The sequence below is a fragment of the Strix uralensis genome, chromosome 6, assembly GCF_047716275.1.
Source record: "Strix uralensis isolate ZFMK-TIS-50842 chromosome 6, bStrUra1, whole genome shotgun sequence".
Lineage (NCBI taxonomy): Eukaryota > Metazoa > Chordata > Aves > Strigiformes > Strigidae > Strix > Strix uralensis.
Genome location: NC_133977.1, coordinates 27,961,057 through 27,985,801, shown reverse-complemented (window position 1 = coordinate 27,985,801; position 24,745 = coordinate 27,961,057). Strand labels below are relative to the sequence as shown.

The window sequence follows — 24,745 nt, the reverse complement described above, 5'->3', positions numbered from 1 at the left end:
ACCTGGCCCACTGTTCACACAGGGCTCCAAACAGCCCTAAGAAACAGTATTAAAAGGATCTGAGAGATTCCTTTTATACAGCTGCATATTTTACAACCCATATACATATATGCCTATACACACACATACATCTCCGCAGTAGGCCTGCGCCACCGGGGCCTTAAAGCAGTCAGGATTCAGCCTCACAGCAAAGCGCTGTCCTTCTCTGCAGGGCACCCTCCTTCCTGCTCCATCCCGGGGGGCCCCTCAGCCCGGCTCTCCCTCTGCACTGCGTGGAGGTGGATGGTGGGTGTGCTGGGGTCCTTGCCCACCCCCTGGCTGGGGTCACCGGCCCCACACTCAGGGTGATGCCGCTGGATGTGTTTGATGACCTGGAACTTCTGCTTGGCCTTGTAGGGGCAGTAGCGGCAGAAGAAGGGGTGCTCATTGGTGTGGGTCAGGTAATGGTGGCGCAGGCCGGCCGCCCAGCGGAAAGCCCGCCCACAGGCGTTGCAGACGTAGGGCTTCTCCTCGCTATGCTTCTTCAGGTGGGTCTTGAGGAGGAAGCGGGTCTTGAAGGCCTTGCCGCACTGCTCGCAGATGAAGGAGCGGGCCTCCCGGTGCCGTGTCTCCTTGTGCACCCGCAGGGCGTCTGCCCGGTTTGTGCGGTACTCACACTCGTCGCAGCGGTATGGCTTCAGGCCTGTGGCGACAGGGAAGGAGATCGCATCAGGATGGGGGGCTACAATGCCCTCCATCCTGCAGGTCTTACCATCTCCGTAACAGAGCATCAGTTCCCACAGACTCCCCTCTACACCCCATTGTGTCCACAGGCAACCTGAGACCCCTCTGTTTCCAAGGCACTACAAGGTGCCTGGGGTCCATACCACCCCACCTTCCCTCCCACCCTGGGCACTGTCCCCAGCCCACAAGAACATGCTGCCCCCCAACAGCTGGGCCACTGGTAGCAAAGGAAGCATGGAGCTGGGGTCCCTTGCAGCCCCAACACCCTCCCTGGTGCCCCACGGCCCATCCTCAGTGGGCAGGACTCACCTGTGTGCTTTGTCATGTGGTACTTGAGCTGGTTCACCCACTTGCACTTGTAGCCGCAGTCAGGGCAGAGGTACTTCCGCTCCTCCTTGTGGATCCGCATGTGGTACTGGGCACAGGGCAAGAGGACAAGGTCAGGATGAGGCCATGTCCCCTCCCCTGGGAACGTGAAGGGCTCTGGGGTGCCAGCAAGGGGCTCAAAGACAGCTCTAACATCTCAAACTGTGTGGGGAAGGAGGGCTGTCTGCTTGTCTGGGCAGGGGTGGATCCACAGTGGGCTCAGGATGAGACGCCCATACTGCTGAGCTTGCTCTGTCCCAGCCTGTGGATGGCAAAGGCCTTTCTCTCCAGTTTGGTATTTAGGGCAAAGTCCGGGTTAAAACCCAGCCCAACGGAGCTAGCCCTGAGCTGAGCACACTGCACAGCCTCACCCAGGCGGCCCCAGAGGGCTCCAGCTCAGCCTGGCCATTAAAAAAGTCAATATTTCTTTTAGTAAAACCAGATCATTCTCCTCTCCATTACCCCATGCCTGGCCCTCCTGTTCTAGGAAAGGCCCTTTACCATGCATGAAGATGCTAATCACCTACAGAAATGCGGGCAGGGTCTGGCTCTGATTGCAGGAAAACTGAGCTTTCCCTGTCTAACTGCTGCCACACAGCATGCTGCAAGCTAGCAGGCAGCCAAACTTGGCTTCGAGTGGTGCAAGGCTGCACCCAGAGGACGTCAGAGCTGTCAGCAGGAAGAGGAGTGAACTCGGACAGCTGCCCATCCACTTGCTTTGCTACAAATCCCCCTTACCCTTAATCTGCAACAGCAGGGAGCAGGGAAGAAACATATTGTATCCCCATGACTTTTATTCGCTCACCTAATCCTGCACAAGCCACAGAAGAGGACAGAAGACAAAACCTCCCCTTGGGAGTTTCTTCTTCTTCCCTGTGTCTGGATCCCCCCCAACCCACGTAGATGCAGTAGGATATATCCCAAAGCAGGGTTCTCACCTTGAGACGCGAGGGGTCAGCACAGGCGTATTTACAGAGGTGGCACTTGTAGGGCTTCTCGCCAGTGTGGATGCGGATGTGCCACGTGATCTTCTGCCTGTTCTTGGTGGTGTACTCACAGTCCGAGCACTTGTACACGCGGGTGCCCCCGTGGCCCTTCATGTGCTGGTCAAAGACGAGCTGGTGACAGCAGGCGAAGTCACAGAAGGGGCACTGCAGGGGTTTGTCCTGGGGGGCGGCCGGCTCGTGGCTCTCCATGTAATGCCGCACCAGCTGCTGCCGCTCCTTGGCTGCAAAGCTGCACAGCTCACAGCGGTGGCTGAAATGCTGTGTCTTGTGCTCCTCCAGAGCCTCCCGGGTGGCGAAGGTCTCCTTGCAGGTGCTGCACTCCAGGTGCGGGTGCTGCTTCTGCACGTGGCACTTGAGCGTGGCCTCGCTGTGGCACACGAAGCCGCAGCGTGGGCAGCCGTAGGACACCTTCTCCTCGTGCCGCCGCAGGACGTGCTGCTTGAGGGCCGTCTCGGAGCTGAAGCGAGCCTCGCAGCGGGAGCAGCCGAAGTTGAGCTCGCCGCGGTGGCAGCTGTTGACGTGGCGGGTGATGTCGTTCTGCAGGTAGCTGCTGTAGTCGCAGAGCGGGCAGAAGTGGGTTGGAGTCTTCTCGTGCACCCGCAGGCGGTGGATGCGCAGCTTGGAGTTAGTGCCGAAGGTCTGGCTGCAGATGCCGCAGGCGATGCGCCCCACGCCGGTGTGCAGGGACTGGTGGGCTTCCAGGCGGTAGCGCCGCGTGGTGCTGAACTCGCAGTAGCAGCACTTGTGCGGCTTCACCCCCTCGTGCTTGATGCGGACGTGCTGCCGCAGGCAGCGGGCCTGCTTGCAGGTGAACTCGCACTGGTGGCACTGCAGCTGCGGCCGCTTGCTGTAGTGCTTGCGGTGCAGCTTGCGGTGCAGCCGCAGGGCTTTGGCCACCTTGGAGGTGAAGGGGCAGGAGGCACAGCGAAACTCACCCAAGGCCACGCAGCCCCTCTTCTTGTGTGTCTTCATGGCCCGTTCCTGGTGGCAGGTGAAGGGGCAGGTGGGGCAGGAGAAACGCCTCCTCTTGGGCAGGGTGGCTTTTGGGGGGGCCACACCCAGCGGGAGCTCACTGGACTGGCCCGTCTCAACGCCAGCTGGGTCCCCCTCAGGGAACTCGGTGCTTCGGGGTCCGTCCTCCTCGGCATGCACGATGTGCTTCTCAGCGCAGTGGCTTTTGAGGGCCCTTCGGGAACGGAAAGCCTCGGGGCACAGGGAGCACCAGAACTGCTCCAGGCTCCGGCACCCATCCTCCACGTGGGACGTGATGGTGGAGACGCGGGAGCACACGAAGGAGCAGGCGTTGCAGTGCAGCTTCCCTCCCTCCAGCCGGTATTTCTCTGGGGGTTTCCCAGGCTGGGGGCGGCAGGCGGCCCCACTTGGCTCAGCCCCATCTCCTTGCTGGGGAGGCTCTTCTGCCACCTCTGTGCTGTCACTCAGCAGGGATTTCTCAGGGGCAGGACAGCCCGATGCCCATTCCCCAGCCAAGCTCTCCTGCGTTTTTTCAGGCAGCAGTTCAGCTTCCCAAGGGCTCTCTGCGTGCCCAGACTCCTCCAAGCATCCCTCCTCAGTCTTCACCATTTCTGTACCAGGCTGGTCAGCATGTTGGTACAACCCAGGTGGCTCCTGACCAGCTGGTTTGAAGATCTTGTTCTTCTTCAGGAGGACAGGGCACTTCTTGAGGAGGTGGGTGTTGAGCCCCCTTTGCTGTTTAAAGCTGGCACCACACTCGCGGCACACGAGTGGGGCCCGGCGGCTCTGGCAGCTGGCTTTAGAGTGCAGGGACATGGACTTCTCCTTCCGCGTGATGTACGAGCACTTCTCGCACTTAAAGATCTGGCTCTCTGACTGCACCACTAGCATCTGCACTCTGCCCTCCAGCACCAGCGTCTCCGCCTGCTCCTTGTCCTGCTTCCGCAGAGCCTTCAGCACCGACTCCGAGCCGCCCCTGGCATCGTCACTGGAGGTGGCCACGTCCTCTGGGACAGGCGGGTGGCTCTGCTCAGCTGTCTTCAGCACGCTGAGCCAAGCCTCTGGCAGCTCGGCTTGGCTGGTCTCTCTAATCTTGGTGTCTGCTACCAGTTTGTGGTGGTCTGAGCATGATCCCTTGAGGTGGCCCGTGGCCTGCCTTAAGGCATCTTTCCCCTGGCTGTCTCCTGCAGCTACACTGCCCTCCAGTCTTACTTCCTCATCCTCCTGCACATCTGCCTCCTCTTCCTCAAAGTCTGGGATGTCTTCAAGTGTACTGTCATTGTCCTCCAAGCCAAGGTCATCCCGGGAGCCCAGCATCTCATAGGCTGCAGAAGGCTCCTTGCAGGGCAGCATTTCCACACTCTCTGGCTGTGCCGTGCAGGCTTCTCCAGTCAAATGCTCCAGGAGGGGGTCAGAGGAGACATTGAGTGTCTCCAAATGCAAGGTGCAGCTCCCTGCCACATCCCCAGAAGCAGCGAGCTCAGTTGAGCCTGCGGCAGTGCCTCCTTGCACGCAGTCATCTCCCAGGGCATCGCTAGCAGTGGGACAGCTCTGCTCCCCCTCACCCACACCTCTCTCCGCCTCACTGCCGCTCTCCAGTGGAGCGGTATCCTGCCCAAGGAGGGGCCCTGCGAATGCTTGCTGGTAGGTCTCCTCCCCCTGGGACTCCAGTTGGGATGGCTTTGCCTTTGCCCCCTGCTCCTTGCTGGCGATGGGGGAGCTGGCATCCACACGCAGGGCTGCGCCGAGCTCGTAGCCGAAGAGCGCCTCAGGTGAGCTGATCTCCAGCTCCTTGCTGGCATAGTTTTCCAGCCAGTCTTTATCACCGGGGACGTAGCCGTGAATCTTGCGCTTGTGGAAGAAGAGGCTGGTGTTGCTGAAGGTGCAGTAGGAGCAGAGGGCGCAGCGAAACTCCTTCTGCTTGGTGTGCTTGCAGTTCTCGTGGTTCAGCAGCGCCTGCTTGTACTTGGTCTGGTAGGTGCAGTACTGGCACTGGAAGATGGGCACCTGGTAGTTCTGCGAGTGCTTCGCCTGCATGTGCTTCTGCAGCTCGTACTTGCGCTTGCAGGCGAAGCCACACACCTCGCAGATCAGACTTTTGCCCTGGTGCCGCAGCTTGTGGCTGCTCAGCTGGTCAGCACGGTGGCACCGATACGAGCACTGGTTGCACTGGTACCTGTGGGGAAAGTGGAATCAGGCAGGCAGCAGGAGGATCCGGGGCAGGCTGAGCCCTGTCAGGCACGCTGAGCCCTTCTTCCCCATCCCAGACACATGGGGAAGGGGTACTGTTCGGTTTGCCAGATCTGACCTCTGCTGTCCAGGCAGCTCTTACCACTACAGGCAATCCTTCCCTGCTGCAGCCCTCGGCTCTGCTGGTGCTTTACACCCCCCCATCCTGGGGACGGGAGACAGATTCCCTAAGTATTCCATACAGTGACCACGTCACCGCCCCCCCACACGTGTCACACGAGCAGCACCTCCAGCATCCCCAGAGGCAGACTAGACCCTAGGGAAGTGATAATACCAAGATGAAAAACATGTTTTGGCAGAGTCCTGCAAGTGCCCAAGTTGGCCTTGGTCTGTGAACATCAGCAGAGCCCATGAACCCAAGCTCAGAGCTGCACCCACTGATGTGGTAATATACCTCCTTGGTGGCACAGAGACACCAAAAATAGCTTTGCCCTCACAGCACCATGCTGGCCACAGCCTGCAAGCTCAAAGATCACATTTCTTACATGCCAGACAGAGCATCCCCCAGGCACAAGAGAGTCTGGCACACTGTGCAGCTGGGAGCAGCAGACCCCTGAAGCAAAATCGGGGGAGCCCTGACTATGGTGCCAGGTCAGTAGAGCCAGGGGTCATACCGGAGATCTCCAGTGTGCTTGCGCATGTGGACGTTCAGGTAGTGCTTCCACTTGGTGATGTACCCGCACTCAGTGCACATGAAGTTCTTGTCGTTGGAGTGGGTCAGCATGTGCTTGGACAGGTAACTCACATCCCGGCACGTGAAGTCGCAGAGCTCACACTTGTGAGGTTTCTCTCCTACACGCAACACAGGGATGCCCTCAGCAAGATGACCAGATAAAGCAACACGGTTTGCCTCCCCCCACAGGAAAACGAGCTCAGCAGGAGCTGGCAGTAACAGCAGGGATGGGGGCACACCACAACTTCAGCCAAGTGACATTAGGGTGGCAGAGCCAGTGATGGAACCCAGGAGCCCTGACCCAGCCCTCCCTGCCCACCTGAAGCTGGGACAGGACCCCCCCATCCCAGCTCGGCTCTCGGGACCCCCACAGTGGACACCCACCAGTGTGCAGCAGCATGTGCCGGATGAGCACCCTCTTGTGCGCGGTGGCGAAGGTGCACTCGGTGCACTTGTGGATCTTCTCGTTGGCGTGCATCTTGCCCACGTGGTCATGAAACTCCACAGGGTTGAAAGTGACGTAGGGGCAGAAGCTGCACTGGAGCTGCTCGCTGCCTGGGTGTCCCTGCTTCTTGTGCTTGCGGAAAACGTGCTTGTTGGAGCAGATGAAGTCGCACTGCTGGCAGTGGAAGGCGTAGTGGGTTTTTCGGTGAGCTTCCATGTCCTCAGCTGTGCCAAAGAGCAGCGAGCAGGCGTAGTACTTGCACTCCACTGCCTTGATACCATGAGCATCCTTGAGGTGACGGACAAACTCCTTCCGGTCCTCTGCACAGTAGTCGCAGCCCCGCTGGAAGCAGCTCAGCCTCTTGGGCTCAGCTTTGTGAGTCTTCAAGTGCTCTTTGAGGGCCTGGCTGAGCCGAAACTTCTCCTCACAGACGGGGCAGGAGTAAACATCAGAGTAGAAGTTGGAGATGTCCTCGTGCATGCTGGCCATGTGGCGGTTGAGGGCATTCTTCTCCACCGAGCTGTAGTGGCAGAGCGGGCAGCGATGGGCCTTCTCGCCCGTCTCCCGCATCATGTGGATTTTCAGCTTGCTTTTGCTAGTGAAGTACTTGTGGCAGTTGGGGCACTGCAAGCTGGGGTCGGGGAAGTGCAGGTGGAGGTGCTCCACCAGGTGCGTCCGCTTCTTGAAGCACCGCTTGCATTCGGGGCACATGTGGGTTTTGTAGAGGAACTCAGAGCCCTCCATGACACCCCCTGTGAGAGCAGAAGAGGGGGAGCTGTCAGCAGGGAAGAGATGGAGAGCACAGGCAGATGTTCACTCCCCGATCCAGCTGTGCCGGGGTGAGGGCTTATACACGTATGTGGTCACACAGCAGCCATCTACTTGAAGGGACTGTCCTGGCCCCACGCCACCAGCATGGTTCAGGTAGGCTCTTTCCAGCTCAACACTGGCAAAGTGCAGCCTAAACCCGGCCTGTCTGTGTGCCCCCATCCCCAAAATCAGGCAGACTTTTGCCTGAGCCTGGCAGTGGTTGTGGATGGGCAAAAGAAGGGATGCGTTTGCTTGGGCAGCGGGCAGGGGGAAGAGTGCACTGGTACATGCAGGAGATGTGGGGCTGCTGGGCAGCAGGAGACCCCCAGGCCCCACCAGCCCAGCCCACATCTCCCTGCCAGTCTCAAGGCTGTGCTGCTTGTTCATAACACAAAGCCTGAGCACCTCCTGGTAGGGCCCCATGTCCTACCTTTGAAGTGCTGTGCCCAAGGCACTCTGGCTTTCTCGGGAGCCATCTTCCCATCCTCCTTGGCCTCGCCTTCGCAGGGGCTCTCGCCATCCTCCTCCGGTGACTCATCTCCACCGCTGTCCAAGTCCTCTTCTCCAGCTGCTGCTTTCTGCCCCTCCAAGGAGCCCTCTGTGGCGACAGAGGGCTTTGCCAGCCTGGCTTCTGCTGTGGTGGCTTCCCAGCGAGGGTGGCAATTCCCCGCCTCCTCCTGCCCTTCTTCTGCTGCTTCAGTGGGGAAAGACAGAGATCATCAAGCTCCAGACAAGAGGGAGCTACCCCCCCCTCACCCACACACGTGCAGAAAACCTCCTGGCTGAGATGGGGAGCACAAACCATGCCATAGGGAGGAAGGAACACAGGGCTCCCTGGCCCTCTGGCAGCACAGCCTCACCCTCCACTCCTCCCAGTTTGTAACTGGGATGCATGGACACAGCCTCTGCAGCACCCACAGGCCCCGACCCCCCCACCCAGCTGTACCCGACAGCAGGACACAGTGCTGCTCAAGGCCGTGGGGGGCCGAGCCAGGGGGGCCGCCTGTCGTGGGCGTCTCAGAGGAGGGCTCTGCAGCGTGGCTCTTCCTGTGCTGCCAGAAGAGCTTGGCATTGGCTGTGACAAAGTCACAAAGGCCACAGTGGAAGGGGAAGTGGGTGCGGTGGTGCTGCTCCATGGCCGGGCGGCTGGGGAAGAGCAGTGGGCAGGCACGGTAGGCGCAGGACACAGGGGAGGCCCCGTGCAGGCAGCGCAAGTGGCCACGCAGTTGCTTGCGGTCCTCTGTGGCGAAGCTGCAGCCCTTCTCGGGGCAGGGCAGGGCTCCTGGCGGGGCGCGGTGGGTTTTGAAGTGCTCCTTGAGTTCGCTGGGCTGCGTGAATGCCTCCCGGCAGACAGGGCACAGCAGGCGCTCGGGAGCGGAGCCCTCCTGCGTGCCGGCTCCAGGCAGCTCCGAGGCCCCCAGCTCACTCTGGCCCTCGCTGGCAGAAGCCAAGAGTGCCCCAGTGAGCTCCAGGTGCCTCGGAGGGGCCAGCAGCAGGCACTGGTGCTGGGACAGCAGGGAGGCCTCTGGGAAGCTCTGGCCACACCTCTCGCAGAAATACAGCTCCACCACTTTGACCAGAACCTCTGCAGAGAACGAGGGGTGAGCGTTAGAAGGGGCTTTCACCAGGTCCAGAGCTTGGGACTGGTTGGTTCAGTTGCAACTCCAGATAAGGAGGATAAACCCCTGTTGCCACAAATCACAGTTTGGAGAACTGCAGCCCTCCCCCCGCCTGGTATCCCAGGATACCTCCCATAAGAGAGGGGACACCACCACCTGGGTGACCACATCTGTCCGTCAGCACCTTTGAGGCACACAGCAACGTGAGGCCAGCTTGGCCCTGTTCCTAGCAGGATATGCCCACCTGGGACACAGGCGAGAAGCGTGCTGGAGGTGGCACTCTGGGGTGGAGATCTCCGCCTGGTCCCTACTGACAGCCCGGAGCAATCCCCTCACGCAGCACACAACTCCCACAGCCACCCCTCCTCATCCACACACCCAGTTTGTGCCAGATCTGCACTGAACAGTAGCACCAGCCTCATGATGCACACAAGGTCAGAGACACGAGGGCACCGGGGTGCTGGCTGGAGGGGACAGGAGCCCTGGCCAGAGCTCCTTCCCTCTGTTCAGCATCATGGGGCCCACGCTGCCCTCCCTGCACCCCATACCTGTGGCATTGGCTGTGTTGCTCAGCGTCACGTTGCCAGCCACTGCCTCGATGAATATTTCCACGTTGCCTCCTTCAGCGTGAGCCCCTTCCCCAGTCATCGACGCCTCTGCCAGCAGCAAGTCCTGGCTGGCAGACAGCGGGGGTGTCCCAGCCAGGCCGGTGCTGGCCATACCAGGGCTTCCCACAGCTCCTGCCTCTCCTGATGTGGGCAGGAGCAGCTCTGAACACAGGGCCTCCATCTCCCTGCTGGCACCCTCAGACACAGCCACTTCTGTGCTCATTGCCACCGGGCACTGCCGTGGTGCTGGGCAGGAGGGAGTCTCACGCCAAAACAGGAGAAAGTGCTTTAAACGAGGAAGAACTCAGAGGCCCAGTGGTCCTACAGGATTTTGGGGGGCAGCCCGCAGTGCCAGTCCCCAGACAGGGGTATGAACCCGGGTATCTCAACGCTGGCTCCCTCCTGCTGCGCCCCAAGCAGGCTGCTGGCAAAACCCGCTGCCACAGAAGAGACAGGGGTGCAAGGACCCCTGAAACCTCCTCAAGGGCCTCTCCCTGAGCCCACCAGCCAGGGCTTGCTCCCTGGGCCCCGGTGGGCCCAGACCTGGGCCCAGCCCCCAGACCCGGGCCCAGGTGGACCTAAGCCCAACCCCCAGACCCGGGCCCAGCCTCCAGCGAGGAGGTGCCCACCGCGAGTCCCCGCGCGGCCGGGGCCGCCCCAGCCCCCTCGCACCGCAGTCCCTGCCTGTCCCCGTCGCCCCGGGCCGGAGACTCAAGCTGAGCCCCGGAGCCTTCAGCCCCGGCACATCTCAGTGGTGCGCGCCGAGCGGGAGGGAGCGTCACCCTTTGTGCGGCTCGCGCGGCCGCTCTGCCCGGCCCCGCCGCCCGCCCCGGCCGCGCTCTATGGTGCGAGCCGGCAGCCGGCCGGAAGCGGTGCCGGGCGGAAGTAAGGGTCGGGGCCATAGAGAGCGGCGCGGCGCGGGCTAGAGCGGCGCTGCGCGGAGGTGAGAGGCGGCGGGGCCGAGACTGAGACCGAGACCGGGGCTGGGGCCGGTGGGGTGAGCTCCTGCCGGAGGTGGGGGCTGCGCCATGGGGGGCGAGGGGAGCGGAGCCCCCCCCCCCCCGTGGAACGCACGGGGGCTGGGCCCCTGCTGTGAGGCAAGGCGGTGTGGGGCCGGTCTCCTGCGGGGGATGGCGGGCTCCTGCCGCGGGGCCGAGGCGGGGAAGGCCCCACTGCGGGGTGGGGACCCTGCCGTGGGCGTGAGGCCTTCCCGTGGGGCAGGGGACGCCCTGCCCTGGGAAAGGAGCCTTGCTGCGGGGTCGGACCCTGTCCTTGAGGGAGCAGAGTCTGTCTGTCTGCCTGTCTGTCGGGGGAGGCTCCCCCTCATCCCCTATATCTGACAGACACCTCTGAGGTAGCCGGAGAAACTTCAAGCCCCCAAGTGTGCGGCTGGTGCCCTTTATCCAGACGTGGAGATACTTATTCCACGACAGTCGTGCGCCCATTTCCAGCAGCAAAGAACCAGCTCTTGGCTCAGCCTGGGCATGCACTTCAGCATTTTCAAACAATAAACCTTAAATAATTGCAGTGCTCTGTGATTTCTAGCTGCTTAAAGAATAAAACTGTGTAAAACTCTGAGCTTGTTGTCATGTCTGAGGAAGCGGCAGATGCTCCTTTGCTGGCCTGAGAGCCTCCAGCTCATGACCCCTTCCTGCTTGTCTCATGCAGAAGCTGCAGAGACGGAGGAGACTCCTGCAGCCAGCGGCTCTCTGAACCCCCAGTAATAAGATAAGCACGTGTATGGGGGATCCAAATGTGCCAGGCTGCCTTTTGCCTTGAGAACAGGCCACAATAAAGGCCAGGCAACTGTGGGCAGTCTGTTGCGTCCCCTGCTGCCATTCAGTCCTTCTCTTTCCATGCAGGTTTGTTTCCAGAACGCAGAGACAATGCTGTGGAAAGGAGCCACTTAACCTCCCACAATGCCCTTTTCTGACTTTGTCTTAGCACTGAAGGACAACCCGTACTTCGGGGCTGGGTTTGGCCTCGTTGGGGTGGGCACAGCCCTGGCCTTAGCCCGGAAAGGGGCCCAGTTCGGGCTGGTGGCTTTCAGGCGCCATTATATGATCACCTTGGAGGTGCCCAGCAAGGATAAGAGCTACCACTGGCTGCTGAACTGGATCTCCCACCATGCCAAGCACACGCAGCACCTCAGCGTCGAGACATCATACCTGCAGCATGAAAGCGGGCGTGTCAGCACCAAGTTTGACTTTGTCCCCAGCCCTGGGAACCATTTCATCTGGTAAGAGAGGGCAGGGGGAAAGCAGTCAGGGGACTGACCCTTGTTTTGGCAAGGAAGCTCCAACCTGTGGGGCCTGTGGAGGTAGCAGAGAGAATCTTGTGTCCTCCTTGGGTCTTGGTTAGGGCAGGAGATTGAGAGTAGTGAGAAGAGTCTGTATTCACCATGTGAGGTTATAAAAGGAGCAAGCTTTAGAAAAACTCTTTTAGGATATTATTAATAGCAGGAATAATTAATAAATACATATTGTTTTATAGGTTTAATAATAGAGCACAGGTGCTCTAGGAACAATACTGACAGTTTGCTTTACCCGAGATGAGTGTGGTCCTTGATGCATGAACCGGGCTGGGTGCAGCTGAGTGGTGCTGGACCATCGTCCCTCAACCCCGCCTTCCCACCCCAGGTATCGCAGGAAGTGGATTCGCGTCGAGCGCAACCGGGAGAAGCAGATGATCGACCTACACACGGGGACCCCCTGGGAGTCTGTCACCTTCACTGCGCTGGGCACTGACCGGGAGATCTTCTTCAATATCCTCCGGGAAGGTCTGTAGAGGAGCTGCATGGGGTCGTGTTGGGAACAGCCTGCTCCCTGGAGATGCCCAGGGCTTCATGAGTGATTCTTTTCCCTGCCAGCTGTCCCCTCTGCCTCTCTCTGCAGCCCGGGAGCTGGCGCTGCAGCAGCAGGAGGGGAGGACGATCATGTACACAGCCATGGGAGCAGAGTGGCGGCAGTTTGGCTTCCCCCGCCGGCGGCGGCCTCTCAGCTCTGTGGTGCTGCAGGAAGGTGTGTCGGAGAGGCTGGTCCAGGACGTGAAGGACTTCATCGACAACCCCAAGTGGTACAGCGAGAGAGGCAAGGCTTCCGTGTGGTGTCCTCTGTACCATGCCCAGTGTGACTCCTTACACCCCGCAGCCACGGCTGTGGGGCATCACCTTGGGCACATCCCATAAATGAGTGAGCCCAGGTGCCGAGGCTCGGGTCTGCAAAGGGACAAACTCCCCTTGGTTCAATCCAGTCCTGGAAACCACGATAAGCCACGGAGTTCATTGCTCCTGCGATGCTGCTGTGGGGTGGGACAGGATGTCCATGGTCCTCTCTAGAGATGGCTGCCGAGAGATCTTTCCCTGCTGCTTGCCTTCCCCTGGTGCAGCCTCTCTGCGTGCTCAGCACAGCCCCACGGCTCTGGGGGAGAGAGCTCAGAGCAACCCAGCTGGTTCCTAAAAGGATGCTGTCTTCCTAGGCATCCCCTACCGAAGAGGATACCTGCTGTATGGTCCTCCTGGCTGTGGGAAAAGCAGCTTCATGTGAGTATTTCCAGCTGGCTAACAGCAGCTTTCCTGCCAGCTGCCTGCTCTGGGGCACAGCAGCCTCTGCTGAGAGGGTGTGGATGAGTTTGGGTTTGAAATGCAGCAGTGGGCTGTGCCTCCTGTGCGGTGCCTGGTGTCAGCGTTGTGTTGCTGGCACTGTGACAGGTCAGGGTGACGAGCCCTTCGCGCCCTTGCTTTGCACAACATGGCATGGCACCATCAGGCTGAGCAGGGGCTTCTACCCGCCCCCCATATCTGATCCCCACTGGGGAGGATGCCTCTGCCCTCTTCCCTGCTGCTGGACAGGGAGATCCAGTTCTTCCTCTGCTCCGGGCTTTCTCACTGTGATTCACCCTGTGGTTTGTGTCCTTCCCAGCACAGCCCTGGCTGGGGAGCTGCAGTACAGTATCTGCCTGCTGAGCCTCAGCGACCGCAGCCTCTCCGATGACCGGCTCAATCACCTCCTGAGCGTGGCACCGCAGCAGAGCATCATCCTGCTGGAGGACGTGGACGCTGCCTTCGTCAGCCGGGACCTCGCTGCTGAGAGTAAGTGGTGCCCCCATCCCTGGGCCAGCAGTAGGAGGGAGGTTTGCTGGCTGTGCTGGGGAAAGGTTTGGACTCCGGGCTGCTCTGCTGCACCAGCAGAGACCAGGAGTGGACAGCAATTTGGGGCTTCAGAGCCCAAGTTGGAACTTGCCCAGGTTTGGCTAGGCTATATAAAGGGTAATTTGGGTCCTTTATCCTCAGGCAAAGACACTTCTCCTGCCCAGCTATTTTCAGCATGAGGGAGGGGCTGGCTTTCCCCCTCATTCTGTTTGGGTTCCCAGGGGTGTGGGTGGCCAGGGGAGGTGAATGTGCTGCCAGCCAGGGAGATGCAGAGGGTCAGTCTTGGGGCAAGGAGAGAACAGGGAGCTTGGCTTAAGTCTTGGGTGATAGGGAGGGGCCTGCAAGTCTGTGCAGGGTTAGTGGCCAGTGGATATGATCTCAGACACCTCTGTCCCCAGACCCAGCTGTGTACCAAGGCATGGGGCGTCTGACCTTCAGCGGCCTCCTCAACGCGCTGGATGGTGTGGCCTCCACAGAGGCCAGGATTGTCTTCATGACCACCAACTACGTGGACAGGTCAGAGCTGCCCTCTGGGAGGGAACAGGGAGGGTAGCATGGGAAAACTTTTCTCCCTTTTGATGGGCCTTATGGAGGGCTGTTTGCATCCTGCAGCATGAAGACTGGGGGTTCAGGTTTCCCGAATCCTCCTTTGGGGTGCAAATCCCTCGATTGCTAATCAGGATCCCTTTGGCTGGAGCCTCGGATGCTTCCTTCCTGTTCAGACCATGGTTGTGCCCTTCAGGAGTGGTACTAGCTTCCTGCCCGTGGGGATCTGCACGTTTTGGGGTTGTGGCTGTGCCTGAGTTAAACACTAGCCCCACGTGCAGCCCACTGGGTTGGCAGGGTGCAGCCTGGGCTCACGGCATCGGGCTGGATGCTGCCCTGGGGCAGGCTTGGCTTGCTCCTGACTGAGCTGGACTAGAGGGTTGTTCAGAGGTTGCTCAGGGGACAGAGAATGGCAGAGCTGTTTCCTAGGACGATTCTTGTCCTCCTCTGGAGCCAGCCCTTCCCCAGCTCTCGCTTCTTTTGGGTTGATTTTCCCCCCTCAACCCCCCAGGGACAAACCTCTTCCCCACCTTTACCATCTCACAGTGCAGAGCACCTTACAGATAGGACACTGGCTGTGCTAGTGTGGAGGGGGGGCTTCCTGCAGGACCCACCCTGCAGAGACACTTTGATCAGGTTTTCAAGGCCCGCTGTGTCTCTCGACAGGCTGGACCCAGCCCTGGTGCGTCCTGGCCGCGTGGATCTCAAGCAGTACGTGGGCCATTGCTCCCGCTGGCAGCTTGCCTGCATGTTCCAGCGCTTCTACCCCGAGCAGCCCCCGGCTGCAGCTGAGCGGTTTGCAGAGCAGGCACTGGTGGTCTCCAAACAGATCAGTGCTGCCCAGGTGCAGGGCCACTTCATGCTCTACAAGACGGACCCTGAAGGAGCCATTTCAAACATACGCTCCATCCTGCTGTGACCAGGGGCCAGCTTTCCCCTGCCACGCTGAGAGAACTGGGACAAGGATGTGACCATCCCAGGGATGCCGTGAAGCTGCCCAGCTGTGCAGGCCAGGTCTCTGTTCCTCTCCTCACCAAGGTCTTGACTTTTTCTTAAAACACGGGGAGAGTCAGAGCTCCAGCCTTGCAGCAGGGAGAGGGAACTGTCTCTTGCTGCTCCCCAGGCTTGGGTGCTGCTGCACTGGCCCTGCTGACCGGTGTGTGCCTCATGCTGGGATTGCCCTAAGCTGCCAAGGCTCCTGGATGTGACTCCCTTTCCTTGTGGGGCAGCCTGGGGGTGCCCCAGAAGGGCATTTCTCTGGGGCAGGACATTGGGGTGCTGCATTGGTAAAGAGCTCCTGGTCTTTGACGGGACAGTGGTCTTCACTAATTTGTGAATATCCTCTGGAAAGTGAACAACGCAGCTCTTAGCTCTCTGGTCCCTTTGCCTGTTAGTTGCCCCACTATCCAACTGCTGGTCCAGAGCCCTCCTGACCAGGGCCTGGCACAGCCAGTACTGCAAATCGAGTGTTTCAGAAAAAAGCTGCTCCCAACAGACAGTTCATTGTCCCTCGGGCTGCAGGCTGGTGCCACAGCTCCTGCCCTGCTGGGTTGTGATGCCAACAGATCTGCTTGGACATCGTTCCTGAGTGGGCATGACTGTCCCTTCTGTCAGAGGAGGAGGTGTGGGGGCCTGAGCTACTGCAGGCCTGTGTGTGGGGGCAGATGAGAGGCTCTGGCTGGTTACAGAATATGTTCACAAGAGCTTGATGTTAACCCCAATGTGAATTTCTGCAGCCAGGCCAGCCCCATGCAAGGTGCAGAAATGCCCCTTGGAGGTGACAACTGCTCTCCTTTGAGCAGGTGAGGCCATTCCAGCAGGTGAGGGCCTGTGTGGCTGAAGGAGGGATTTGGCCCGCTGCTGGCAGTCTCACAGCCTTTTCCCTGTCACTGGGCTTCCTTCCTGCCAGGAGCAAACGCCCTGGATGGGCTGGTAGAGCCACAGGTGCCTGAAATGCAATCGAGAAGTGGGCAGGTTTTGCATCTCCTTCCCAAGGCCATGGAGCCAGGGGTCAGGGTGTGCATGCCGACCCACAGAACAAGCCAGCCAGAGCCTCTCCCCTCTCCAGTCCCAGTGTCCCAAAATCAACTTCCCCAGAGCCAGCCCCAAGTTCAGGTCCTCGCTTTGGGGTCTGCATCACCTTGGTGGGGTTGGGGGAGCTGGTACCACACCAAACCCAAACTGCTGAGTCGCTGCTCAGCTGTCTTGGCTCTGCCCTGCAGGCAGGGGCCCAGCTGATGCCACCTGGCTGAATTTCAGCTCAAACAGGCACTGCTTTGATGCAATCCTGGACTTGCACAAATGTTTCTGGAAGCGAAGGGCTGATTCTGTGGCTATGGAGGGGGAGTGGGGGATGTCTCTAGTGACGCAGGGTGGCTCCTGGAGCAGGGTGGTGCTGTTGGCATCTCAAACCCTGTGCTCGGCTGTCCCGCAGAGGCTGACTGCTTGGATCCAGCTTCCTCAGTCAAAGCTGGGGGTCAAAACTGGCCAGTGAGTGACTGCAAATGTCTCACAGCAATTCAGGACGATGGGGTAGTGGGGAGGGAGAGCCAGAGGGGCCCAGTGCCGCCACACAAGAGCACATGCAACATCTCTCACTGCTTGCTTTTAATAGTGTTAATGCTACAGCCTCCACCGGTGCCCTTCAGCCTGAATACTTTTGCCAGTTAAGCCTCACAACAGCCCTGTGAGGTAGGTGGGTAACACAGGCGGACACCAAGCAAGGAGCCCCAGGGCAGGGTGCAGGCTCCATTCCTCTCCTCTGACCTGGAGGTTTGTTTTGTTTAGCCCAAATTAATTTCCACACAGTTGCAAAATGTCCTCTGCTCCAGGCTGACAGCAGTGAGCAAGAAAGATGAGGGCCCTTCCTAAAACTCTACTCCCAGGAAAAACCGTCCCCTCTAATATGCCTAGCATTTGATTGAAGTTACCCAAGTCTTCGCTCACTCTGATTTCCATGGCTGAACTCCCATCCTCCAAACACAGCACAGCAGCTTTCCTGCTGAGCGTAAGCCTGGCTCACTGGAAGAAGTGAAGGAGCTTCAGCTGCTGTGAGGGGCAGGGATCTTCGTGTTTCTTTCAGGTAATGATCAAGTGCCTTTCTTGGAGCACAGCAGTTTCACAAGTGAATGCAGGAGGCAGCAGAACAAGCATCAATGTCAGATAGTTTACACCTTTTCACCCAAGTGTGGGCAGGTCATTCACCCAGGAACCAGCTGGAACAAGGACAGAGTGAGCACTGAAGAAAAATCGGGACTCTTCAGGGAGCGAGTGCTCAGCCCTTGTCCCCAGCAGGGCACAACATCTGGCTCTGAGATCCCCAAGCCCAGGACAGGTAGTGTAGGCTCAGACCGAGGGGAAAAAAAAAATAATGCTTTTAGAGTATTGAACCAGTGTTGGGAAACTGAAATACAGAAGGTTCTTGGGCAGCGGGTTAAACCAACCCCTTCAGGACAAGGTCAGGCGTGGAGAGTGCAGGGCAGCAGGTTAGGAGGACCTGTTCAAGAGAGCTTCTGTGCACCCTTTGTGTACCAAAGGATCAGCCTGGCAGATACAGCACGAATGCCCCCCCAGGCGGCACACAGCCCTTGGTTTCCGAGGGATCTCACCCAAGGCTCTGGCAAGCCCATCGTGGTGCAGCCATTTTTGCACTCAGCAGGAGAAGGAAGACAATAACAACCCATGTGTGGCCAAAAGAGAGGTGGGGGCACAAGGCACAAACAAGTGTGAAGGAATTAGTACTGTCTGGGTGAGTCAGACAGCTTACACTGAGCCAGGCAAAGCAGGGACTGGGGAGCCCTCCTGCCACCCAGGTGTGCCAGGGGAAGGTCTCTGCCCCGGCCCTGGGCATAGGGAGCAAGGAGGGGAGCGAGCAATACCAGGGATCAACACCTTCGCTCCAAACAGCAAAGGACAGGAGCGAGAGGCCAGAGAAAACAAAGGGAACAGGCTCTCGAGAAGACCCAACAAATTAATTTAACAGCAGTGTCCCACTTCAGAGGCTTGGGATCACCCATCACTGCTCTGGAATGAGACACTATAAATCTGTGAAGCAGCAACAAAAGGAACTGCACCAAACTAGTTCAGACAGCAAATCCTCATTTCTTTGAAGCAAGATCAGCTTGAAGATGAAAGGAGGGTAAGAGTATCCAAAATATTGCGGCATGTCTTCATTCTAGGCTGTTGGAAGCTTCAAGAGACAGCCTGGCCTTAGAGGGGGATCCCAACAGATACAGGTCGCAAAGCAGAGCGCTCTTCCCAGGTCTCCCCAACAGCTTCTGCCTGCACAAAAACAGCTGAAGGACAGGGCAGGAGCTCCAGCTAAATTCAGGCTTCCTGGGGGAGCAGGAGCCAACCCGAAGCCTCAGCCAGCCCTGACCTGCCAATGCGTTGACTTAAGCTTCATTTATCTCTTCTGGCTGGGACCGGGAAATGTCCTGTTGTACAACGGACTTGCCTGGCTGAGCCCATCAGCTGAACAGTCAGGGCTAGAGGAGAAGTGATGTTGTCTCCAAGGGACAGGGACAGCAGTTGAGAAGGTGCTCTGAGAAGGAATGGGGGACACAGTGAGCTGAGCTCCAGGCTGCTGCCCTGGCACAGCCTCATCACTTGGCACTGCCATGGCTCTGCTGGGACACTGGCTTCCAGGGAAGGTCCCACCGCTCAGGCTCTGCCGTGGCACCATGCTGGGCTCAGCCCATTTGCTCTGTAGGCGTGCACGCTTCTTGGCAGCTCACATACAGGGGTGATGACTGCAGGTCCCCAGTCAAGGATTCCTCTGTCCCCTGGGTCCTCTGAGACCAAGGCTGAAGTGATCTGTCAGGAGTCAACTTCTCCAACGCTAGTGACAGCCAGTCACTCATGCCAGGATGCTCCACTCTGCACATACTCTGGAGATACTGCCTGTCCCAAGCTGTGCCACATGGCAACTGCCTCCTCCCTCCCCAGGGGTACAGTGTCTGCTTGCTACTGCTCCACAAGAGCCTTCATGATTCTCCCCAGAAACAGCTCTTCCCTCCTCCCCCAGCCCAGCTCCTCACCACTCCTGCTAGGAGCCACTCTCCTTCTCAAGGAGATGGGCTTCTTGTCGTCCATTGGGCCTGAACACCCCTCGCCCTCTTGGCACTCTGGGGTAGGAACCACGCTCCTGGACTCTGGACCTCTCCCACCTCCCACAATCCCAGGGCCGGTGGTGGCCCTGCCAGCTGGGAGCTGCTCTGTGGTCGCTGCGGTTGAACACCAGGTTCTCCTTCTCCCTGCCCCGCGCCTTAGCCCCCTCCTCCGGGGTCCATCTCTCCACATCACGGTGCTCCTCCTTCAAGTCCACTACCTCTGTTACTGGGGAGGGGTCTTCAGGGCACAACTCCTTTCTTTCAGCCAAGGCTGCAGCCCTGCTTCTGCTGAGAGGCTTTGGAAACTCCTCGCTGTGCCTCCCGCCGGGTCTCCGTTCTGGTCTCCGGCTGAAGCCCCTGGGCACCCTGGAGCCATGGAGTGGATGACAGGCTTCCTCTGCGGGCTCCTGCAAGCCACGGCACGACTGCCCGCCCTGGCCTCTGGGGCCCGGCCTCTCCCCTCTGTGCCTCTCCCTCTTGCTCTGTTGCTCTCTGGGCACAGGAGGCCGCTCGGGCCGCCCAGGTTCTGCCTCCGGCACCCCGGCTGGCGCTGGAGCTGAGGCTTGGCTGGGCGGCTGGGGCACGTCCACAGCGCTTGCACTCACCGGCAGCTCAGAGGCAGCGGCTGCTTGGCCTGGATCGACAGCAGCTGGAGGCTGAAAGAAAGAAGCCACCGGTGAAGAAAGGCACAGGGGAGTCCCACAGCAGACGACAGCGCTTGGTCCTGCAGTCCAGGGCCCCCCTCGCCAGGTCTCTGCCCCCAGTGCCATACCGCCTGGAGGCTGATGAAGTAACGGTTCCTCTCTGCTTCAGGGTCAATGATGCCCCCTTTCTCTTGCTGTCTCTTGAAAATTAAGCGCAGCTCTTCCTGCTGCTGCAGTGTCTTGGCATCCGGCCTGTACATCTCCTGAGCAGCAGAAAGCAAGGCAGGGTAAGGGCTCTCTCAACAGCTAGCACGGGTAGGCAGCTGGCAGTGCTAACAGCTACTCCCCAAACCCTCCTCTGATCACACAGTGCCCAGGCAACCTGCTTCCCATTGCTGCATTTGACCAGGCCTACAGAATCACAGAATCATTCAGGTTGGAAAAGACCCTTGGGATCATCGAGTCCAACCATCAGCCCTACTCTACAAAGTTCTCCCCTACACCACATCCCCCAACATCACATCCAAATGACCCTTAAACACATCCAGGGATGGTGACTCCACCACCTCCCTGGGCAGCCTATTCCACTGTCTGACCACTCTTTCTGTGAAAAATTTTTTCCTAATGTCCTGTCTGAACCTCCCCTGTTGCAGTTTAAAGCCATTCCCTCTTGTTCTATCGCTAATTACCTGTGAGAAGAGACCAGCACCAACCTCTCTACAATGTCCTTTCAGGTAGTTGTAGAGTGATGAGGTCTCCCCTCAGCCTTCTCCTCCTCAAACTGAACAGTCCCAGCGCCCTCAATCTCTCCTCACAGGATTTATTCTCCAGGCCCTTCACCAGCTTCCTTGCCCTCCTCTGCATTCGCTCCAGCACCTCGATATCTCTCTCATATTGAGGTGCCCAAAACTGGACACAATACTCAAGGTGTGGCCTCACCAGTGCAGAGTACGGGGGGACTATCACCTCCCTACTTCTACACTACAGATGCATGTGAAATCCCTACACAGAGGTAGAGCACGCCAGCACAGACCCGCTGTCCCCACTGCTGTGACTGCCTTGGGACGTCCTGCTGCGGGGCAAGACACAGAGCACCTGCAGTCAGGTCACTCTCCTGACTCTGACTATATCCCAGTGAGTACAGGGACATGCCCCATGGCAGAATCACCTCTCCCCCAGCACATCTGCTCAAGACTCAGGGCTGTACAACTAAACCTGCTCTTTGTGGACACATCAAAGAATCAGGAGACACCCTGCTGGGTTTTGTGAACTGCCCTTTGGATGGGCCATCTAGGAGAACCTGCGAGCGTGCATTCATTCATCTCTTATAATGTCCCAGTTGAAGCTACCCAGAGAGTGGGCGCAGCTGGGCCAGTGAACCCCATCTCTTACCAGAGGGTGCTGCGGGGGCGGCGCTGCCTTCAGAGCACAGAGATCGTAGACCAGTGTCTCCCGGCAGACAGGGCACTGCACACCGACTTCCTGCGGGGAGGGAAGAGGTGATACCAAACCCTGGCTGTGACCCAGGCACGCACTGCTTAATAACCCCCGCCTGGAAGTGGAACAGGGTGGCCTTCTTCACTCTTCTGCCAGGGCAGGGAAGCCCAGGGCAGGTTCCAGTGGCATGAAAGCAGCCTAGTGTCTCAATGACTGCTATGGAAGGTGTCTCCACCACAAGGCATGCTGGGATTTGTGCTCCAGCAGCTGCCCACTGTACAAACCACTTCTGTCAGCACGTATGGCTTCAGTCCTCCTTAGCCCAAGACCTGTTTTCTCCACTCCAAAGTGGAGCATGTCATCTTGGCAGCACCTCTTTGAAAGGGTTTTGCAGGAAGGAGCCTTTGACTTGTTTCACGCTCAGCTATGCTGTTTGCTCTACAGCTGACAACTGTATCAACACCTGCTCAGGCAGGTTTTATCACCCCAGAACACAGGTGATGATGTTTATCCTGCTGCAAAGACCTGCAGTTCAAGGACTAGGGAAGGAGCTCTTTTTTCTAACTCATGGGGTTCCAGAAGTCCGAAAATGCAACTCTCCTGCCCCCTCACACAGCAGGCGCTGACCCAGACATCCAATAAACCAACTGTTAAAGTACTGAAAACCCACAGGGTAATTATGTTTGGGAAGGGCCCTTGGAGATCACTTGGTCTAATCCTCACTCTGACTCTCAGTGCAGGCATGACACTGACGGTGCTGCTGGGTCAGGTTAGCCCTCACTCTGTGTCCTGAACAGGGCGGCAGAGACGTCATGAAGGCCCGTGCAGGGAACCACGGGAGGGAGCCCAGGGGCTGGTACCTGTTTGGGGGATGGTGCCAGGTGCTGCTCTCTCTCCTCCTGCTGCACAAGGATCTCCTCCTCCATGTGCTGGGCGTAGCGGGCCAGGCAGTGGGAGTGGAAGTAGTGGTAGCACTGGGTCTTTGTGAAGGCTTCTCTCTCCTGTAGAGGAGAAAGAGCAGCTTTAAAGGGTTTCTGAGCTCAGGGTTGTGTGGCCTTCCCGGCTGAGGTGGGTTTTCACTCCCATGTCAGCACTGGCAGTGGGGAACTAGTGCTATTGCTGACAGAGCCACATAACATCTGATGGCCATCATCTCTACTTCCTCAGCTCTCACTGGGACACTGCTCTCTGTTCTGAGTGTGAGGAACACTCCTAATGTCAAGATGCACAGTTTTTGTGTCCGATTTCTCTGCACGTGTTCCTGTGTAAGCAGCAATCTTCCCACCTGATATGTTCTCCTTCCTAGGCAAGCACTGCCTCTCCTTGCAACCTGGAAAAGGCAAGTTCCCCTATCCCCACAGACCTCAGCACCTGCACGGATGTGTTCCAGTCCCTCCTGACCACCTGGGTGCTGAACTCCAGGCGAGGTGTGACCAACACAGGGACGCTGAGATGCACCAGCAACTATGCCCAGATCCTACCCACTCCCTTGGAGATGCTCTGGCATCACTCTCTGCCCTATGCCCTGTTTCTGTAGGTGGTTATCTTTAGGCTGACAGGGAGAGTAGTGCACATGGCCTTTGGAAGGTTCACACTCAGTAGGATCGCCTACAGACCCAAGGGAGCAGGGGGCTGCTGCAGCACACCCCAGGCCCAGGTCGATATCCCCAGCTTTGAGCCCCAGGCTCCCCATTCTCTTGCCTCACTTCCCAGCCAGCTGGTGGGGAAGGAGACACGTGCCTACCTGGAATCCATAGAGGCAGATCACACACTGGCCGTGAGGAATGTTGTTGTCGGTGAGAATCTCCTTCCCCTTCTGCAGAAGCATTAAAGCAAACGTTTTACCCACTGGCTTGTCTATAGGCTCAGGGCTGTCCCACCCCTGGGCAGTCAAGGACCAGGGTCTGTGGCTGGTCACCCCCAGTCTCCCCTAACTCTCACCTCAATCAGTTCATAGAGCACCTCTGTCCCCAGCCTGGCTTCAGCAACACTTCTGAGGGTCTGGGAAATCCTGCAGCAAAGCAGCAGAAATGCTTAACATAAGTTTAGCCACACCTTTTCACTACCCCACATACCTGTCACCCCACCACAATGACAGAAGAAAGATATAGGGCACTGGCCTTCAGGCTTTGCCTGCAGCACGGGATGGGCACACGTGCACACACACATTCACGTGCTCTCCCAGCTCCCCACAAGCTGGTGCACAGGAAGCCTTTGTCCTCGGAGGGCTTGCAAGAGCAGGTTTGCTGCCTGCTTCGGCTCAAGCTCACCCAGCACCCTTTGGTTTTGGCGAATCTCAGGCTTCATTTATCTGATGGCAGCTCCTGAGCAGGTCTGGTGGGAGCTGCGTTACTCCTGTGCTGCCAGCAGGTACCAGGGTCTTTCTGCAACACTCCGCTGCACCAAGGACAGGAGCACAAAGGCAACAACGGGCTGCCCAAGGACTTGGTTCAGTCCCACCTCTGTCAAAGCAGGACCAGCTGCTTCAAAGGCCATAGGGATTTAGATTACATGTCAGGGGAATCACAGGGAAACAACTATAAGGTGGACTGCTAGATGTCAAACTCAGCAGCAGTGGCTCCCATGAGATTTAAGACAAGGTGATTTAGGGACCTGTATCCATCTGTTAACCACACACATGAATTTGAGAGAAGGCTTTTCCACCAATTCTGCCTCCCGCATCTCCAGAGGAAAGGCTCACCCTCACCCTGCCCTCCCGGGACTCACTTTTGGATTTGCTCATCTGACAGGCCCCGCGGGTTTCTAATCGAGATTCCCGGAGCTTTGTTGGGATACTAGAAAAAAAAAAAGAGAAACACCCAAAGCACAACAAGGAAGGTGGAGAGTCCAAGGGTGGGGAGGAAAGGGGACGTGGGGGGCCGGCAGCCTACCTGAGGGGGAACGGAAAGCACCAGGGTGAAGCAGACATACTGGGAGTCCTGGTCCTGGGCCGTGGCAGGGTGCAGGGTGATGCTGATCTCCCAGGGCTCCCACCTGCGGGGCAGGCCGAGGTGAGGGGCGGCGGCGCGGGGCCGGGCCGAGCCAGGCCCGGGGAGGCGGGGATGTGGGCCACGGTACGTACCTGCCGCGGCCCCGCGCCACCCGCAGCTCCTCCAAGTAGATGGACTCCAGCACCTCCACCTCCGGCGGCAGCGCCCTGTGGGGACCGGGCGGGGGTCAGGCGGCGGCGGCAGCAGCACCGCCGGCCCCGCTGGGCTGAGGGTGCGGGGCACCGGGGGTGTGAGGCACCGGGACGAGGGGAAGGAAGGGAGGGAGGATAGGGGGGGCGGGGGAGGGGGGGGGGGCAGGTTACCAGTCCGTCGCCTCTGCCTCCTCACCGGCCGCCGCCATCTTCCCACGCGCCCCGGAACCGGAAGCGGAAGC

General features: G+C 58.8%; 3 protein-coding genes across 11 annotated transcripts; 1 reads left to right on the top strand and 2 right to left on the bottom strand.

Moving 5' to 3' along the window:
• Positions 1-58: 58 nt before the first annotated feature.
• On the bottom strand, positions 59-10,326 carry ZNF142 (zinc finger protein 142). 2 transcript variants are annotated; one of them, XM_074873463.1, is made up of 8 exons: positions 9,414-10,326; positions 8,193-8,831; positions 7,677-7,940; positions 6,376-7,188; positions 5,933-6,110; positions 2,028-5,244; positions 1,033-1,138; positions 59-682 (listed from the first exon to the last, which is right to left on the bottom strand). In XM_074873463.1, exons 1-8 carry the CDS (start codon positions 9,694-9,696, stop codon positions 183-185), a joined length of 6,000 nt encoding a protein of 1,999 aa, XP_074729564.1. In that variant the 5' UTR covers positions 9,697-10,326; the 3' UTR covers positions 59-182. The 2 variants fall into 2 exon arrangements, with proteins under 2 accessions (XP_074729564.1, XP_074729565.1); XM_074873464.1 differs by having other exon boundaries at positions 7,677-7,937.
• A 46-nt stretch (positions 10,327-10,372) lies between these two features.
• On the top strand, positions 10,373-15,538 carry BCS1L (BCS1 homolog, ubiquinol-cytochrome c reductase complex chaperone). 6 transcript variants are annotated; one of them, XM_074873457.1, is made up of 8 exons: positions 10,373-10,416; positions 11,336-11,712; positions 12,113-12,252; positions 12,368-12,562; positions 12,951-13,014; positions 13,394-13,563; positions 14,022-14,139; positions 14,836-15,538. In XM_074873457.1, the coding sequence occupies exons 2-8, from the start codon at positions 11,393-11,395 to the stop codon at positions 15,086-15,088; spliced, it is 1,260 nt and encodes a 419-aa protein (XP_074729558.1). In that variant the 5' UTR covers positions 10,373-10,416; positions 11,336-11,392; the 3' UTR covers positions 15,089-15,538. The 6 variants fall into 6 exon arrangements, with proteins under 6 accessions (XP_074729558.1, XP_074729557.1, XP_074729560.1 ...); XM_074873456.1 differs by having other exon boundaries at positions 10,396-10,416; positions 11,142-11,712; XM_074873459.1 differs by lacking the exon at positions 10,373-10,416 and adding an exon at positions 10,437-10,487.
• Positions 15,539-16,761: 1,223 nt separating this feature from the next.
• Positions 16,762-24,745, bottom strand: RNF25 (ring finger protein 25). Of its 3 annotated transcripts, XR_012629499.1 has the most exons (11): positions 24,675-24,745; positions 24,444-24,518; positions 24,253-24,355; positions 24,089-24,156; positions 23,303-23,372; positions 23,106-23,177; positions 22,222-22,362; positions 21,317-21,406; positions 20,053-20,187; positions 18,548-19,936; positions 16,762-18,450 (listed from the first exon to the last, which is right to left on the bottom strand). XR_012629499.1 is itself a non-coding variant. In XM_074873453.1 (10 exons), exons 1-10 carry the CDS (start codon positions 24,710-24,712, stop codon positions 19,217-19,219), a joined length of 1,512 nt encoding a protein of 503 aa, XP_074729554.1. In that variant the 5' UTR covers positions 24,713-24,745; the 3' UTR covers positions 16,762-19,216. The 3 variants fall into 3 exon arrangements, 2 of the variants coding, with proteins under 2 accessions (XP_074729554.1, XP_074729555.1); XM_074873453.1 differs by having other exon boundaries at positions 16,762-19,936; XM_074873454.1 differs by lacking the exon at positions 20,053-20,187 and having other exon boundaries at positions 16,762-19,936.